General features: G+C 49.5%; 1 protein-coding gene across 6 annotated transcripts in view; it reads right to left on the minus strand.

Annotated features, from left to right (window-relative positions):
• PAX5 (paired box 5) overlaps positions 1–18,971 on the minus strand; it is a 200,929-nt gene that overhangs the window by 151,966 nt on the left and 29,992 nt on the right. For all 6 annotated transcript variants that reach the window (XM_082694881.1, XM_082694879.1, XM_082694884.1 and 3 more), the window contains exons 4-5: positions 16,122–16,186; positions 12,080–12,208 (exon numbers count right to left, since the gene is read on the minus strand). In XM_082694881.1, the coding sequence (XP_082551007.1) occupies positions 12,080–12,208; positions 16,122–16,186 (194 nt within the window). The remainder of the gene's footprint in view (positions 1–12,079; positions 12,209–16,121; positions 16,187–18,971) is intronic.

Here is an 18,971-nt window from a genome sequence, read left to right on the forward strand (position 1 = left end):
GAATGAAAAGCACCCTTTACTGAGCATGTAGCCTGCCCAGGGGTCATCTTTGGCACCTGACATGCATTACCTCGTATAATCCACATAACAGCCCAATCACAGGCATAACCGGGCCCCTCTTTTGCATATGGGGAAACTGAGGCTCAGAGAGATCAATAACTTGCCCAAAGGCACACGAGCAGGCATGGCTGGAGTCAGCCCCAGAGCCCCCATGGCCTAACTCCACAGCCTGTGCTCAGATCTCTTTGGCGGCCAGCAGGAAAGAAGACGGCATGGAAAGAGGGTTGGTGTACCTGGAGTCACTGTGAAAAAAGGAGGGTGGAGAGCGATGAGACTCCCAAGATAGGCAGGAGCCCGAACCACGGAAGGAAGGCGCTGCAGCCTCGCTAAGAGGTCTGGTGGGCTCTGAGAACAACGGGCATATCTGCAGGGTGAAAACCCTTCAGGAGAGTCACGGATCAGAACCGTATTCCAGAAGCCCAGCTGGGGCTGCTCTGTGGAAACTAGACTCTTTGGAGAAGTCAGGGACATTGCAGTTGGGGATGCACAAGGAAGCTACAGCAAGAGTCCAAACGAGATAAGAGAGTGCTTAGACCAAGGCAGTAGCAGTGGGGACAGACAGAAATGAGAAGATTCAAGAGATGCAGTGACCTTGAGCAAACACCTGTCATAAGGCCTTTATCTGTGGTCATCGGCAGGGGCACAAACTTTCTGAGCAGTGGAATGTTTACCTCTGGCCAACTTAAATTCCAGGGAAGATGACACACTGCAACCCCTCCTGTCCTATAAGACCAAAAAAGATTGCAAAGCCTCTTCCGCCCGGCTATTTTATATAAAAGTCTGAGGGAGGGATTAGTATAACCCCCACAGATGGGAAGTGACCTCCCCAAGGTCACACAGCTGAGAGAGAACGATCACAAATCTAACCCCAGCTCTCCTGTTCCCTCAAGCATACCACAGAATGTCAGAGCCCAAAAGATCACTAAAACCTCCTCTTCAAATCTCCACATTTTGACACGCAGAAAACAAGACTCAGAAAGAAGTGATTTGTCCAAGATCACACAGCAAATAAAGATGAGAACAAAGGACTTGACTCCCCGGAAGGTTTATATCAAGACACCTGCACCGTGGAGGTCAGGAAGGACCAGACTGAGCCCCAACAAGGATGGTCCAGCCACCTCCCGCCCTAACTAAATGCTGTGAAAGAAGTAAGACTCAGGGAGATGGTCAGCTTCCCTGGCCATGGCCACCCTCCACTGAGTTACCAGCACACCAAGCTCACACATGGCCAGTTACACACCGCCCTGTTACCCCTCTTGTCCCCAACCCTGGACAGCAACTAAGCTGTCTTGGGTCAATAGTGCCACCTGGTGGCTAGTACTGGGAAGTGTCTGACCCCCCTGTGGCTTTACATCTCCCCCCCTCTAGCCTCTCCACCTGGCAGGCTTTTCTGTTCTGCTCACACAAATGGTAGTTCATTTCACTGCAAGCAATCTCCTTCTCATACACATTTTCTCTAACACTTCAATCCTCCGTCTCAATTCTTCTCAAATGACCTTAGGACATTCTCTTTTTCTCCCTCTCCTCCTTGTGAGTCCATTAGTTCAAGGAAAGACTAGGGCAAGTGATAAACTAGTATCATTGAATACAAAAACTGGACACTCCAAAGTGAAATCTCTCTCTCTCTCTCTCTCTCTCTCTCACACACACACACACACACACACACACACACATTCACACGCCAGTGACCAACTACTGGCATTCCAGAAACACCCAGAAGCCCCTATGGAAACAGACAGAAATCTATCTCAATTGCCTTTCAGACCTACTTTTCTTCAAACAGCAGAAATCAAGATAAATACCAAACCTACAACTTTATTTCATATTATTCATTTTCATTCCTATTCAGTAATATTTTCTGGAGTTTTCTCCCCACTAAAACCGTGGCCAGGGTAAGGTCTCAGGGATGTGCCGACCAGCACAGAGCTGAGCTGGGATGGGGAGATGTGGTTGGGTCTCAAAATGCCCACTCCCCAGGCTCTTAGGGAGCACCAGTGGCTGCTTTTTACCTTGGAGGAAACCTGATGCAGGGAGATCAGACCTCCAACCCTATAGATACTCTGCTGGAAATGAGGGAAACCTCTGGAGCTGTGCCTTTCCGTGGGAGCTCACATTTGGAGGAGGAGCAGGCACTGCATACCCCAGTGGGCTAGGGCAGGGTTTCCAAAGCCCAGCACATCTGTTTCTCCCTCCCCAGCTCAAAGACTTGCCATGGCTCCCACTGCCTTCAGGAACTAAGTAAAGGGGAAACTGATGGTACCTCTCCTTTTAACTAAAACCATTTAGCTTTTTTCCCCTCTCTGTATGAATGATAAGTTAGCAAACTCAGGGTTTACTGTAGCCTGAAGCATAGATTCTCAAAATCTAGTCCAGAGACCCCCTTTAAGGGATCCCCAAGATCTTTTCAGGGGGCCCTGTGAAGCCAAAACTATTTCACAATAAAACCAAGATTTTTTTTGGCCTAACTCACTCTCATTCTCTTACAAGTATTCACTGGAGTTTTCTGAAGGCGCTAAGATGTGTGATATCACAGCAGCCTGGATACAGAAGCAGGTATGAGAATCTGGCTGTCTTCTATTAGGCCAGATACTAAGGAGATCTGCAAAATCGTCAAGCAATGCCACTCTGACTAAATGTTTTGGTCTGGAAAATAGGATTCTTTCTTATTTCAAACATATGACTTGTGTTACTTATTTATCATTGTTATTTTTAATGAATTAGTAAATATTTAAACTTTAATGTTTTAATTAACCCATATAAACTAAAAAGCTCTTTGGGGGTCCTTGATAGTTTTCAAGTGTTTATTTTTTTTTAAGATTTTATTTATTTATTTGACAGACAGAGATCACAAGTAGGCAGAAAGGCAGGCAGATAGAGAGGGGAGGGGTAAGCAGGCTCCCCGCCGAGCAGAGAGCCCGATGCAGGGCTAGATCCCAGGACCCTGGGATCATGACCTGAACTGGAGGCAGAGGCTTTAACCCACTGAGCCACCCAGGAACCCCAATTTTCAAGTGTTTAAAGGGGCTCCAAGACCAAAAGCTTGAGAACCATTGTTCTAAAATACTGCAACAGAACTTGAGATGGGATTAGGAGGTCGGAATCTTGATGCCACAATAAACCTTAGGAATTCCTTGCTTCCCATAATACAGATGAGGAAACTGAGGCCCAGAGAGAGGAAGGGGTTCTAGCCACAGAATCAGGACAGGAACCCAGAGATCCTACTCCCTCTGGGCTCCGGCTTCTGTCTCATAAGCCTCTAGTAGGCTGGACCCTGAACCACAGGCTGCGGCCACGGATTCAACCATATTCCACAGCCAGAGAGAAAGGACTATGGGATTCTCTGCTCCACAGGGCGGGAGACACACAGAGTGGGGAAGAAAGCCAAGTTGCCTCTCACATCCCACCTTAAGTTTCCTTCAGGGAGCCTTCCCCTGTGGCTGAGGTTCTCGATCCCTTAAGCTGTTCCCTCAGTTCACCCCACAACTCTTGTTCTGGTTGATCTCAGAACCAACTCCCTGAGTGGAAAGCCTCACACTCTGCCAGCCCATCCTTTACATTCCCCAGGGTTCTCTGGAAACACCAGCACACAGCCCATGGGGAAAGGAATTGGGGGTTGGGAGGGGAGGGTCTGGGCAAAGCAAGTGTGCAAACAGGCGCAGGGAAGGGGGGAGGGGGTATTCAGTGGTGTTGGCTCTCACACAAGCCTCTCACTCTCTGAATCAAAGTGAAACTCAGGGACTCAGGGGCCAGGAGGAACCGAAACCTAACTCCCCCCACCCAAGGGACAGGCCCTAGGCACTAGGGAAAGGCCCAAGAAGCCCCTCCAATTGGCCACCTGGCTTCAGGTCCCCTGCTTTACCAAGGAAGCCTGACACTTGTCAGCATGCCAATGTCTGCAAGGCCAGAAGGACAGGGAAGAGTGGCCAGCCAGGCTGGGAGATGGAATCCCGGGTCCTTATCATCCCTGCCCCTAAGCTTTCCCCGTACGCCCTGAGGCCAGGCCTAGGCGCTCAGAGCCTGGACTACCCCATTTGCTGGGTGTGGACTGAAGGACCTCAGTTTCACTGTTTTGGACTACAAGAGGTGTGGCTCCTTGACCCTGCCCCGCTGCCTTCCCTACCTCACCCACCCCTGGCCTAAGAACTGACTCCCCACTTCCCTGACCACTCCCCACCCCCACACACAACCACACTGGGACAGGTCAGGGTGCTGCCTCCCACAGGCTTCCGCTGCCACAGACTGGATTCAGACTTTTTCTTCAGGGTCCATCCTGGGGCTCCAGAAACTCAAAAGCCTTCGGGTGGAGAAAACTGGAAGATGAGTGAACGGCCAGCAAGTGGAGTAAGGAGCAGTGTGAAGACCGCAGACTCAACAGCCACACACGGCTGTTGCTATGTGGGAAAGTCCGCCCTGGGTCGCCAGATTGGGGTTTTGGGGGTTTTTTCCCAAGAAAAGCCAAACATCCATATATGAAACCTCCCAGTTTTTAAATGTCAGTAACTCATTCAAAATTATTTTAAATGTGAGGCAAGCCAAGTAGAGCATGACCATCAGGCTAGCCATTGGCACCTGGTTTCTAAGTGATACCTCTCTCGGCAAGCACCCTGGTTCTGAGTCCTGCACAGACAGACCGAAAAAGAACTCAGAGAAGGGCCCCTGCATGGCCAGCCTGAGGAGACATCCAGGGAACACCTCACGGAGGGCTAGGGAATGGGGTCTGCTCTGGTGAATCCCCAGGAAAGATCGAGACAAAATGGTAGTCACTTCCTTCCCTCTCTGCAGAGCCTCTCTGGCCTCCAGCCTGGGCCTGATGAATCTGAGGGCCTCAGCCAGCTGCAAAGGACTACTGGTCCAACACTGGAAATCCCCTCAGGGAGTGGGCTGGCTCTGGGAACCAGGCCAGGTGAAGAGACCAGCATCAAGGGCTGCATTCCTGTTGGAGAGCCCTGCGCGGAGAATGGCCCAGAGACAGGAGATCTCAGAGAGAGGCACAGGGAGTGGAAGCACAGAAGGGATGAAGAAGAGATGTGGGAAGCAAAGCAGGAATGTCAGGGCTCATTGCCAAGAGCTAAGGTTAGCCCTGGAATATCAGCAGGAGTTGGCTCCCCTCCCCTGCAACTCCCCCACCTGCCTCGCACAGGCTGATGGGGTTGCTGGTGGCTTTCAACAATGGGGGCAGCAGCCAGACCCAGGAGAATGGGAGAGATGGGAAAGAAGAAACAGATCACATCAAACAGCAGCAGGATACCAAGGACATTCTGAGGAATCCATTCTCTCCCTCTGGGTTTTCCAGATTTTTACTCTGTGACCTGGTTGGACCCCTTCTCTTCTCCAAGCTTGTTTTCCCTGCTGAATAATGACTGGAATGACCTGTCTTAGATGTTCTCCAAGGCTCTTTCCTCCAACAGGGGAGTCTTGAGCTCCACGCTGGTGACCCCACCTACATCTCCCCCAGACGCAGGTGGTCTGCCTTCTGTGCTCTACCCTGGAACCTCTCCTGTGTACCTAGGGGCTCTCTTTGTGGGAAACTGAGACTGGATCTTTTTATTCTTCCATCACGGAGGCTAGAAGACCAAGATCCCGAGGGAAAGGAAGCAAAGGAAAGCAAGTGGCCCTTCATTTTGCTGCCGACACGTGGGGGCACTGTTGTTCAGTCTTGATGCCACACCAGTCTTACAAACAGGAAGTTGGTGGTGGGCAGTCGCCCAGAGAGAACTCTGACTGGGGCCAGCCTGCCTTCAGCCGGGGGCTGGCCTCACACACTCTGGCCCCAGTCTCCCTCTGATGATTTAATTTTATCCTCACAATAACCCGACAGGCTTGTGCTGCCTATGTTCTCCAAATGATAAAGTAGAGGGTCAGAGAGATTAAGTAACTTGCAGAAGATGTCACCACAGAAGTCCTCACATCACTCTGTCCCTGGCCTGTGAGCCTTGTCCTTTCCTCGATGCCTCACCGTCTTATTTGGGGCTCTCCAGAGAGATCAGAGATCTTTGGAATCAAGGGCTGCTTATAGGGGCGCCTGGGTGGCTCAGTGGATGAAGCTGCTGCCTTTGGCTCAGGTCATGATCTCAGTGTCCTGGGATGGAGCCCCCCCCCCCCTGCATTTGGCTCTCTGCTCAGCAGGGAGCCTGCTTCCCCCTCTCTCTCTGCCTGACTCTCTGCCTACTTGTGCTCTCTCTCTCTCTGTCAAATAAATAAATAAAATCTTTTTTTTTTTTTTAAGTGGGGGGGCTGCTTATAAGTCCTAACTCAGGAAGCCTGACCTTTCCACACATCCCGTTCCCTTCTGGGAAATCTGAGAGGGGTCTCCGCACCTTCTGCTCCAGCCTTCCATCCCAAGCCCTGAAGCAGCAGGCAGGGTCTGAGTGTCCGGCAAGGAAAGGGGTCCTAATAGAAGATGATCAGGGTCTGTTCATGCTCAGGGGGGCCTGTGGTCTGGGGGCTTCTGAAAGTCCTTCCCTCCCTGCAGTGGTTCCCATGGAGGTCTGCAGAGCAGGGCTGAGCTGGGGCTTCCAACCTGAGTGAGAGAGGAGCAGGGGGTTGGTAAGAGGGATAGCAAGACGAACACCAGAAGAGGGAGAGAGAAGTGTGAACGTGTGTTTGAGCATGTAAAAGTTGTGTGTATGTGTGTGAGGGTGTGCGTCAACGTGTGTGAAAGAGTGTATGACAGTGTTGTGAAAGACAGTGTGTGTATGTGGTGTGGGAGAGTGTATTTGTATATGAGAGTGTGTGTGTGTATGTGTGTGTGTGTGTGTGAAGGTTTGTGTGTGCAGTGTGTGTATCTGTATGAGATTGTGTGACGAAGAGAGTGTTGTGAGAGTGTGTAAGAGGGCATGTGTGTGTGTGTGTGTGTGTGTGACAGAGTGTGTATGTGGTGGGGGGAGAAAGAGAGAGAATGCTAGACCAGGAGACAGAAGCAGACACAGGAAAAAGTCTATTAACATAAACAGCGGCAGATGCACCCCCAAATGAAAGTCATGGGGAGGGATACAAAGACATAGAGACAGGCACCCCCAGAAAGAGGGGTAGACCCAGTCATGACAGGAGCCCCTGCTAAATGCCCCCAAACTTCTCCTCAATGGTCTTGCTAGACTTGGCATCTCTCGGAAAGGACAGGTCACCTAGCGGTTTTAGATGACTTTCCTGTGCCCTCTTCAGGCAGAGAGCAGTCCAGGATCCAGAAGGCCAGAAATTCTACCTGCAGTGTATCCTCTCCTGCCCAGAAAGCAACTCAGGCTCCCACAGTCCACGCTGGTGCTGGACTGAGCAGCTTTCTGAGCTAGTGAAAGGGATTTTCACTCGGCTGACCTTGGTGTGTTCAGGGCCTTTCAAACTCTGGGGGGCTGAGGGAGGGAGAAGTCGATGGGACCTAAATGGGAGCCCCAGAGATGGTGAACAGAGGCCCCACCAGAGATCAAAGGCCCAGGAAGAAACAGAGGGTCGGGGCTGCCCTTTCACCCATGGCCACTATTCACAGCTCCGCCTCTCTGCCAAGTCCACCCTGGGGAGGGAATCACTGCTCTCAGGCTTTGTACCCCCTGCCCAGTGGGATTCCTGAAGCCTATCCTGGAGACTTCTCTGTGAAAGCTCTTAGGCTGGCCCAAGGAGGGGAGGAGGCTGCATCTGGGCAGCACATCACCCTGACCCTCAGTACTATCCACAAGCCCCTTGAGCATCTCTGGGTACTGTGCCCTGTGCCAAAGAGCAGGCTAGGGAGAGAAACCATGTGATGTGTGGCCTCTGCCCAGTCAAGTCCATGTGGATGGCCACCTCCGAGTCAGGCGGCAGGAAGGAAAAACAAATAGGTAGAACCACTTTCAGACAGAGAGCCAGAGAAGCACGTGCTCCCCCGATTGGAATAGGTCTCAAAAGTCACAGAGTCCTTTGGCACCTGGGTAGCTCAGTTGCTAAGCTGCCGTCTTCAGCTCAGGTCATGGTCCCAGGGTCCTGGGGTCAAGCCTCACATTAGGCTCCCTGCTCAGCCGGAGGCCTGCTTCTCCCTCTCCCACTCCCCCTGCTTGTATTCCTTCTCTTGCTATCTCTCTCTCTCTCAAATAAATAAAATCTTAAAAAAAAAAAAAATTCATGGAGTCCAAATCAGAATGCCTTATTTGGCTCTCCTGTCTCTCCTTTGTCTAGCCCCTGCTCATACATCTGATAACAGGGAGCTCATTACCTTTACAACCGAGTGCTCTCATCCTTGGCCCAGCCTGGCTGCTGTTTGAAAGCTGTTCCTGGCCCTGAGCTGTGCTCTGCCTCCTCGGAGCTTCCTGCTGCCAGCCCCAGCTCTGCTCTCAGCGGCCCCAGGGCCTTCTCTGCCACATGAGCCACACACAGCTCATCTGAGATTCGGACACAGTGGCCATATCCCCGAAGCCAATCTTGGAGGCAAACATCCCAGGGAGAGTCCTAGAATTTCTAGACTGAAAGGGCCGTTGGCAATCCACTAGCCAAACAGTTGTTCTAACTTGTTTGTTTTTACTACAGAACTCTTTATTCAAATAGAGCTTTCTGTGGAAGCCCAAAATACCAAAGAGAAACCCTCCAGATTGAGATTACCCATTCCCCCCGCTTACTAATTATGAACACTCAACAGGCAGAGGACTGACCCATTCCACCAAAGAGCCCTTACTAAGCACCTATTATGTGCCAAGCACTTGTACCAAAGCCACATTACCCAATACAATAGCCGCTGGGCATGTAAGGAGGCTCCTAAACACGGTGAAATGCAACTGAGGGGCTCCATTTTAAATTTTCATGTGATTTTAATTATTTTAAATTTAAAAACAGAAGCAATATAAAATATTCCTGCCTTGATAAAGGGCCACTTCTTAGGAAGAGGCTTCCTGGGTCCCTTTGGTCAGAATCAGCCCCTCCCTGCCTTGCTCTCTCGCTCTGGTGTTACTGTCCGTCATGGCAGCAACTTACACGCTGCCAGGTGGAGGGACTTGGGCTTGCCAGTCTTGTCCACCAGCCCATGAGTTCTAGAGGGCAGCCCTTTGTGACTAGACTCTATGACCACCACCCCCAGCCCTGAGGCCTGGGCAGAAGAGCGGCACCAGGAAATGCCCAAGTCCTAGCTGGAGATGACTGCAAAGCAGAATGGAGCGAGCAATGCCACTCTATAGGGCCTCAGTCTCCTCATCGGAGAAATGAGAGTGAGGATTCCTCTCGGCCTCTTCCCCTTGGCCTTCTATGCCTCTCTCCCTCATGGCCCTTCCCTCAGGCTGCCAAGGGCTCCTGGGGAAAACAGTGCCATGGTCTGCAGCAAGGGGCCAGCCCCACCATGGACTCAGCAATGCTGGTTTCTGACCTTCTCACCACACTCTTGGCAGCATCCAACCTACTCTCTAGGCCCTTCTGCCTGAAACTCTTCCACACGCTGTTCCCAGGCTCTGCCCAGCCCCAGGCTGCTCTGCCTTCAAAGCATCTCTCTGGAGGGACCCAGGGGTAATAGATAGTGGGAAAATACCAGGGAACTGAAGCCTTCGGGGGCTCTCCAGCTCTTCCAGACCCCCCCGGCCACACCACCTGTGTCACCAGAACTCTTTGGTGCCTCGATTTCCTCCCCTATAAGATGGAGGTGGCATTTTCTGCCTCTTTAACTCCCCCTGAAGCCAGTGCAAGGATGCAGGGAGATAAAGAGGGCAGGAAAGGGCAGCAGGGAGCACCGTGGAATACTCCTCCCAGACAGTGTGTTGGTGGGAACAAGAGCACTTCTGCCCACCTCCCTGCTCAGGACACTCTGGTGATGCAAGATGGGGAGAGAGGGAGGCTCTGGTTGCCAGCTCTGCCTCCTCTCTTACCAATCCTGTCAGCTTCCAGTACTGTCATCAAATCATTCTCCCTTAGCCCCAAAACCGCAGAATAGATCACTTCCCAGGTCTTTCTGGGGATCAGGACTTGATCTCAAAGATTATCGAATCCCACCCACATCTAATTCTCGACACTCTTCTATAGCAGCCCCAGCACATGTTCACTTAGGCGCACTTCCATGCCTCTAGTGACAGGGTACTCACTACCTCTCAAGTTTGCCCCAGACACTCTCACATTTACATGTTCTTTCTTGCACTGGGCTGAACTCCCCTCTGTATCTGCTGCCCACTGGCCTTGAAGGCCAACAGCAAAGTCTCATTCCTCGCACCTTCCGTGCCAGCCCCCCAAATATTTGAAAGCAACAATCCAGCCCTGTTCATTCTTCATTGTATCAAAACAACCCCAGAGCCTCAAGATGTTTTCCAGGTACTATGATATCCAGACTCCTGTCTATCCAGGTTAGGGTCACCTGAACACATTTCCATCTGTCACTGTCCTTCTTAACGGCCAATACCCCAAATGGGCCACCGTCCTCAAGGAATGACTTGATGGCACAGAGCAGTCTAGACCAACAACACACCTGCATTCTGACCACTCAATACTATTTCATTTATTTTTAAAATTTATTTATTTCAAGTAGGCTCCATACCCAGTGTGGGGTTTGAACCCACAACCCCAAGATCAGGAATCACAGGCTCTACCCACGGAGCCAGCCAGGCGCCCCTTGAGACCTTTAAAAGCAGCATGAGAAGCTAAACAGTGGCCGCTGATCAGAGACTGAAAGCCAGTACGGTGTTCCACAAACGCAGTGAAACAGCCCTCCTCCCCCAAATCAGGACCTGTTTGGTGGTAAACATCAAACCAGATTTTTTTTTCTCCAAAAATCTCTGCTGGGATCCCTCAGCCTGTGAGGGAGTGTCACACAACCCACCCCTCCACCGTGATCAAACACAGCTGGGTCCCAGCTTGGGCACATCTGCTGCGCGTCCAGGTGACAATGGGAGAAAAGATGACAGCATCAACCCCATAAACCAACAGAGATGGTAGGCCTACTGCCTCCTGCGGTAACACAGCACAACACCCGCTGAGTTAAAGATTTCTGACATCTGCTCCAAGTGGCAAGAACAGTGGAAAGAGGTGAGGTGGGTTCCCGAAGCCGTGAACCACCCCCACACACCCCCTCAGCTCCAAACGGAGGCCCCAGGCCGAGCCTCTGCACTCCCGGAACACGCAGACCACAGGCCAATCTACCGCTGGGCTGACTCAATTTTCTAGTTACAGATCTTAAGTACTTAGGCATGTGCTCACGAGAACATACATCCCTTACAGGGAGCCGAGAAAGGGAATTGTGCCGAGGAACAGAATAATTGAATCAAGATTTCTGTCACGCGGCTCTCAGGCCCTAAACCATAGGCATTTTTTTTTTTCGCTTTCCTGACGAAGGTCTTACAGACTCCCAGGGGTCCGTTTCTCCTCTCAAACCCATTAACGTCAGACACACTGGCAGCCTGTCCAGGCCACAGAGAGCCAGGTAAAGCGGGGCAGTGTCCGGGATGGAGATGGCCAGCTCCAGAGACCCAGCCAGCAGACGCACATGGGGTTTGAGAAAAACCAACTGGGAAGATTGTCATCTTTGTAATCCCGGGGTGGGGGGGGCACCATACTCCTTCCTCCCAGACCCAGGGGCAGAGATGAGATGATTCACTTCCTCAACCCCCGGCACCACCACTGCTGGAGGCCTTCCTGGGAAAGTGTGCACAGCCCTTCCAGAAGCTACCCGCTGACCTCTCAGGGCAGGGCACCCGACACCCCTTCCTGAGCACCCCTAGTGCTCCTGTACAGAGGGGACAAGGACATGCGCACACCCTTCACGTCCTGCCCTCAGGCATCAGATCTGCACAGGGGTCTTCTCATTCACCACCAAGCTCAGGCCACAAGGGTTGTGCCAGGCCCACTCTCCTCCAGCCAAGGGGTAAAGATGAGGGCAGGCCAGTGGGAAGCCCCCAGTTCCCAGCTCGCAGCCCCGTTGCCTCTCCCAGAGCACTGAGCCCCTTCCCGCGCGTCCCCTCCACCTGGGGACTCAGGGGCTCTGCAGGCAAGCAGGTGCTCAGTGGGCATCTTCGCTTCCGCCCCCAACTGATCGCCCCACAGCAGAGCCGGGCGGGTTCATCCCGGACAAGGCTGTGTGGCCATCTCTTACCTTCATCCCTCTTGCGCTTGTTGGTGTCGGCGCTGGGGGACGTGATGCCCAGGATGCCGCTGATGGAGTACGAGGAGCCGGCCGAGTCCGTGCTCACCGACGACACCTGCGTCACGGAGCCTGTGGACACTGTGCAGAGGGAGAGGGGCGGTCAGGGCTGCAGGGGCGGGCGGGCAGGTGCTTTGGGCGGCCAGCCCAAACAAAGGCGCTAGCCCTGCACTGGGCTGATGCGACTGACTGCCGAGCAGGGGAGTGCGGGGCGCAGGGAGTGTGCTGAGTGTGTGCTGAGGACACTCGCCCCACCGCAGCTGCTACTCCTGGGCTTTGTGAGCAGCCTCCAGGGGGACGTTTGCCCAGGTTTTCTGCTGCTGGGGGCGGTGAGAGGGAGAGGATGGGCTGCCAACAGGACTGGCGGTGCAGAAGGGAGCACGGGACAGTGTCAGAAGGGCACTCGCGGGGTGCCTGGGTGGCTCAGTGGGTTAAAGCCTCTGCCTTCAGCTCAGGTCATGATCTCAGGGTCCTGGGATGGAACCCCGCATCTGGCTCTCTGCTCAGCAGGGAGCCTGCTTCCTCCTCTATCTCTCTGCCTGCTTCTCTGCCTACTTGTGATCTCTGTCAAATAAATAAATAAAATCTTAAAAAAAAAAAAAAGAAGAAGAAGAAGAAGGGCACTCGCTCCAATCCCAGCCTAAGGATGCAGGAAGCTGGGAAATGGAGAAGAGAGAGAGGGGGGAGCTGGGGCCCACCACCAGCCTTGGCTAAAATAAAAAGACCTAGATGACTCATTAAGCAGGTTCAGTCCGTGCTACAAATCTACCCCTCCTTGCAAACGGGAGGGCCTGCCCATTCCTACACACAGCCAACAAAACTCCAAACGGCAATCCATCCCTTCTTTTTATAGTTCCTCACCCTTTTCTCCTTCCAGTTTACCTGGATTCTAGTATTTAATATTAATTATGCAATAATGATAGGCTATAGAATAGACTCTATATTGTGCACACATCCTATTCACTGACATACAGAATAATGATAACTAACGTTTTCTGAGAACTTCCTCTGTGCCAGGCATTACTGAAGCATTTTTTTATTTAATTCTAAGAACAATCCTATAAGGGAGGCAGTATTATTATCTCATTGGAAAGGTAAGGGAACCAAGGCCCAGAGAACGGTAAGTGACTTGCCCAAGGCCACAGAGCTCAGAAACTGAAGTCTGAACCTCTCGAGTAAACTGTTCCTCGTTAAGGAATCATGAAAGACAATTCTATGCTTCACATTAGTGCAGTGCTTTTCATCTGATGGTTCTAACAACCTAAAATGCTATTATTTTCTCCATTTGGTAAAGGAGGCTCCACAGGTAAAGGGATTTATTTGTTCAGAGTGATCTAGCCAGTAAGCAGTAGCCCTAGAGCTTAGCCTCGGGTCTGCTGACCTCAAGTCTAGACTTCCCCCTGTCCGGAAATGAGCCGGGGTTAGTCACTTAGGGTGACTGAAGCCAGGTGTCTACATTCCTAAGGATAAGCATTGGGGAGGGGAAGTTCCATGCAAGTCTCACATTAACTCCTAACCCCAAAGTCCAAGGGAAAGACCAGTCAGTCAGTCGTCAGGGTCCTCGCAAGCTCTCCAGCTGAATTTCCATTTCTGGGCTGTGGGAATTCTTTCTTGGTTCATTAAAACCTACAAACCAATCTCAGACACATTTCCTTGGGCTATAACTAGCTGGAGGCAGGTGGAGCCGCCTTTGACTCTAAAGTGTAGGAAATTACAAGAAATGGTGGTGATTGCATGAGAAGTTGTTTGTTGCTTTCCTTGGAGCATATCCAGCTCTTGCTCCTACAGACCTAGAGGGAACAGTGCCTTTCTTCTCATATTTGAGTTAGATTTTTAGATCTTCCTTAGGAGACACAGAAGTAGAAATCGTTAACTTCTCTTTTCCTTCACCAGAAGAGGCTCCTCAAAATAGATTTATGCAAATCTCACAATCTTTTCTGTATTAAGGTGCAAAGAACAGAGGAAGAAAGAAGATCACAAGTCACTTGGTACTTTAAAAAACAACCACCACGTACAGTCAAGGCTCGCCATGTTGCCAACAGAGCCAATGACATTTTGTGATTGCACTAGACTCCCAAGACCCAAGTTCCAGTCCTGGCTCGGCTCTGCCACGTACAAAGCAGGGTGCCCTTGGGCTAGTTAATCAATCTCTCAACTTCTATTTCCTCTGCCCTCAGTAACTTTGTAAGCTATAAGGGGCTGTACACATATAAAATGGATCTTTTATAAAAATTGCTGAGACGAAACAAAGCATTCTGCTGACCTACAAGTAGAATTGTTCCTCTAACCCAACTGTAGCACTAGTATCAGTACTTAGTCTGATACTCATTGTTCCCTGATCTGAAACAGTTAAAGCTACAAGTGAAAAATCTCAGCCACAAACATTTCCCCAGGAACCCTCCTCAACCCTCTTCACCCCAGCCAAGAGAGCTGGTAGTTCTTTTCCTTTGGCTCACACAATGCCCTGTACTTTCTTCTTGAGTCTTATCTCAGTGTTTTGCAAACTTCTCTTACATTCCCTGCTCAGACTGAGAAGCCCTTGAGATCAGGGATTAAGTCCTGCCTCCTTTAAAACACCAGTCTCCTGCAAAGCAGGGGCTTAGCAAACACTTTCTGAATGGACTACTAAAGGAAAGTTATTTATTTATTCATTTATTATTTATTTACTTTTAATTTATTTATTTAAATTTAAATTCAATTAATTAACACATAATGTATCATTTGTTTCAGGGGTACAGGTCTGTGATTCATCAGTCTTATATAATTATTTTAGGGGCACCTGGGTGGCTCAGTCAGTTAAGCATCCACCTTCAGTTCAGGTCATGATCCCAGGGTCCTGGGATGGAGCCCCTGCATTAGGCTCCCTGTTCAGCAGGAAACCTGCTTCTCCCTCTCTCTCTGCCCCTCCCCCCTGCTCATGCTCTCTCTCTCTCTCTCTCTCTCAAATAAATAAATAAATAAAATCTTAAAAAAAATTTATTTTATGGTAGGGAGGAATTCTCTCTTACCTTTATCCAAAGAGGCAACCATGGAGAACCAAAACCTCAGGGAGCATCTCATTTGTGTCTCTCAGTCCACAAATGGGGAAACTAAGGCTCAGAGAAGTAAAGGGACTTACACAGTTCACTGGATGAGTTCGTGGCAGAGCTGGAAGTATAAGCCTGGCCTCTACCCATTCCCCCATCACCATGGGAAGTTCAAGTTTGCAGTTAAAGAGGGAGCGACATTACACAGTCTGAGACATTATTAAGTGACAGTAATAGGGACTGTCAGAGGCTTACTGAATGGCCACCACTCTTTTATAGGAGAACAACCTTACCCCCAGTGACATATGTCACTGTCATCTCACAGTCTTTATGGGGAAAGGAAAGGCACGGGGAAACTTCTGGACTCCTCAAAAGGACCCCCAGGCTTCCAAGCGCTGCTCCCATAGACTATCCCCTGTGAGTGTCAAAACCCCCACGGCAGCCCTCAACCGTTCACGGAGTATATGAGATCGAAGCGAGAGAGGAGAGAGAGAAAGAGAGAGAAAGTTTGGGAAGTTTTGCCACATCTTCACTCAAGACTGCAAGTGCACAAAGAATTGTGGAAGGGCTGGTTGATAGAAGAAAAAAACACATTCAAAACTACTTACTGACTAATGATGCAGAAAATGTTATGAATAAGTATCCCTTTCTTGATTTATTACTTTAATTATCTGACATTCTATAGACCCCCATTAGTGGATTTTTTTTTTTTTTTGGCTTAGATTTCAATTTTCTGTCTCATGGTGAAAGCTATTTATCATAATAATCAGTAAAATTCAAAACCTTTTAGCAGTATTTATAAAATTCATTTACCAGGTTCAGCCCTTGGAGAATGACAAAGAAGGCGCATTAGTACGTGTGCCGAAGTGTTTTATGCAGAATTATCTGTCCATAAGAATGATTAAAAGTTCTTTAGAATATTTGGAGCCCATTAGATTTTTAAATTTTTTTTTAAAAGTTCTTCTTACCTATGCTGTGACTGGAAGCTGGGACTGGCTGGTTCGGTGGTTGTTGTACTTTCGTCCGGATGATCCTGTGGACAGGTGGGAAAGAAATAAATGGTTATTTGCCATCGTGGAGAAGATTTCTCAACTAGCTCTGCACAGACAACCAGAAAAGCCATATCAAGCTGGAGCAGAGAAGGAGGGAGGCTATGACCCTAGATTGGGAGTTAGAGGGTCCAAAGAGCTATGGACTAGTACCAACTTATCCCCTACCTCCCTGGGTGTCTTGGGATAACTTGTGCCCCTGTCTGGGATTCAAGGGCCTCTTCTGTAGAAAAAGGATGATATGTTAGTGTTATGAATGGGCATCTTTTTTCCTCTGGAGCAGCTGCAGCTCCAGAAAGAACCTCCTGAGTAATGTTAGGGAGTTTCTTCCCTTCCCTGGAACTGTGCCCCTCCTCGGTGGAATGACAGGACTGAACCAGGTGACCTCTCTGTTCCCTAGGGGTCCATGTGTTCTTGTTTTCTCTGCCTTAGAGCGCCACAGAAGGAGTCACATCCCCACCTGTCAAAAATTATCAAGGAAGCGGATGTTTATTGCTCTCAAACTAAAAAGGGTTAAAGGGCTGGCTTGGCTTTGCTACAAGGAGGCCTCCAAAGTTGCCTTGTACAAAAATCTCATGCTTAAGCTCGAACAGGGCCAGGAACCGGGAATGTTCTGGCCTGTCTTTCCAGAGACCTCACTCTAGCTCTAATATGATGAACTTGATTGTGACCCTGGGCAAGTCCACTCCTTTGTGGGCCTCAGGACAATGAGGGGGTTGGAACAGATCACTCTACTTACTTTAAGTAATTAAATCCTTTTTTGGAAAAAAGTCTTCCAGAAAAGCCTACTGTATAAAAGGTGTAAGAGCAGTACTGCCTTCCCTTTGCACCTGCTGGCTCTGATGCTCCTCGCACAGCGCTGGACTCTGGGAAGCTTAGTCTGTACATTTCTGTCTGGAACAACACACTCATATGGGCCTCCTCCATGAGACCCCAAGCCCTGTATTGTCATAGGGTACACAACCATGGCCGGGCCAGAAGCTGCTGTGGGGTCTACAAGAAAGTTTCTTCCCTGGCATTTGGGAGAAGGGTGGGTGGTAACACAACTTTTCTTTGGAAAAGTTCTACTTCAGCCTCTATTACCTTTTAAAAGAAATTAGAGTTTTTATTTTCTTTTTTTTAAAGATTTTATTTATTTATTTTGACAGAGAGAAAGAGCACAGGTAGACAGAGCAGCCAGCAGAGGGAGAGGGAGAAGGGAGAAGCAGGCTCTATCAGCAGAGAGCCCGACATGGGACTCGATCCCAGGACTCTGGGATCGTGACCTGAGCCGAAGGCAGCAGCTCAACCGACTGAGCCACCCAGGCACCCCTAAAGTTTTTTTTTTAATTATAAAAGCAACTTTGTGTTTATTGTAGACTATTAGGGCAATAAATAAAGAAGAATAAATAGAAGAAGGATAAAGAAAGAAAGAAGACATCTAAAATCACATTTCAGGGGCGCCTGGGTGGCTCAGCGGGTTAAAGCCTCTGCTTTCAGCTCGGGTCATGATCCCAGGGTCCCAGGATCGAGTCCCGCATCGGGCTCTCTGCTCCGCGGGAAGTCTTTCCTTCTCTCTGCCTGCCTCTCTGCCTACTTGTGATTTCTGTCTGTCAAATAAATAAATAAAATCTTAAAAAAATAATAAAAAAATAAAATCACATTTCAGTGTATTTCCTTTATGCAAACATTCCTATGCATATCAAGAAATACCCATTTTCTGATAGCAAAATCAGGATTAAACCATGTACACAGTGTGTATCCCGCTCTCTTCACTCCATGCCATAGGAGAGGCTTTTTCACATTCCAGACCATTATTTCTGGAAGTCCAAGTTGCAAGCTGCACTGGGTCTCCAGCCTGAACAAATGGAGACCAGTGAGGATACCGTGGCTGAGTTACGGCCTCCGCCCTCTGCGATCTCACAGCTCAGTGGTGGGCACCCAGGCTGCTCTGCATGCTCGGCTGAGAGCCTGGAACAAATATTTCCCTTCCCACCACAGCCCAACCACGGGTCCTCTGGAGTCTAGGCCCTTAAACCTCCAGGTTTAAGATTTTATTTATTAGACAGACAGAATCACTAGTAGGCAGAGAGGCAGGCAGAGAGAGAGGAGGAAGCAAGCTCCCCGAGGAGCAGAGAGCCCGATGCGGGGCTCAATCCCAGGACCCTGGGATCATGACCTGAGCCGAAGGCAGAGGCTTTAACCCACTGAGCCACCCAGGAGCCCCCCTTTGCCCCTTTCTATGAGTCAGTGTAAGTGCTGCAGCAAATGTACTCGGTATTTGTTTGTTTTCTCCAATATTTAAACGGCTTATTTTAACTCAGCAAACACAGAACATATTCACAAGGACCTGGGAGTGAGGTAGTCTTTTGGAACCAACTGGAATTAAGCTAGAATCTGATCCAAATTTTATTATTTTTGTGTATGTCACCTTCTTTGTGCATACATGCATGTTTGTGTACAGAGACAGAGCTCAGTGTGAATATATGGATACACCAGATGTAAATGTAGTTTATCCACGCTATGGCTTATATATGTACAAAAATATGGTGACATATTTCAAAACTATTTCCCATTACTTCCAGTCCTAAGTGGACTGGAAAAGTCCTAACTTTTTAAAGAATTGTCTGGCCATTAAATTTAAGCAAAGAAAACTTTATTTTCCTTCTTTTCCTTTCAATGTATTTATAAATCATTTGGTAAGACATTATCCATTGTTATAAATCATTGAGAGGCAGCTGTCGCTATTGATTAAATACACAGGCTCTGCAGGATGCCTGGGTGGCTCAG

Source organism: Mustela nivalis (assembly GCF_964662115.1).
Source record: "Mustela nivalis genome assembly, chromosome: 13".
In the NCBI taxonomy this organism is placed as follows: domain Eukaryota; kingdom Metazoa; phylum Chordata; class Mammalia; order Carnivora; family Mustelidae; genus Mustela; species Mustela nivalis.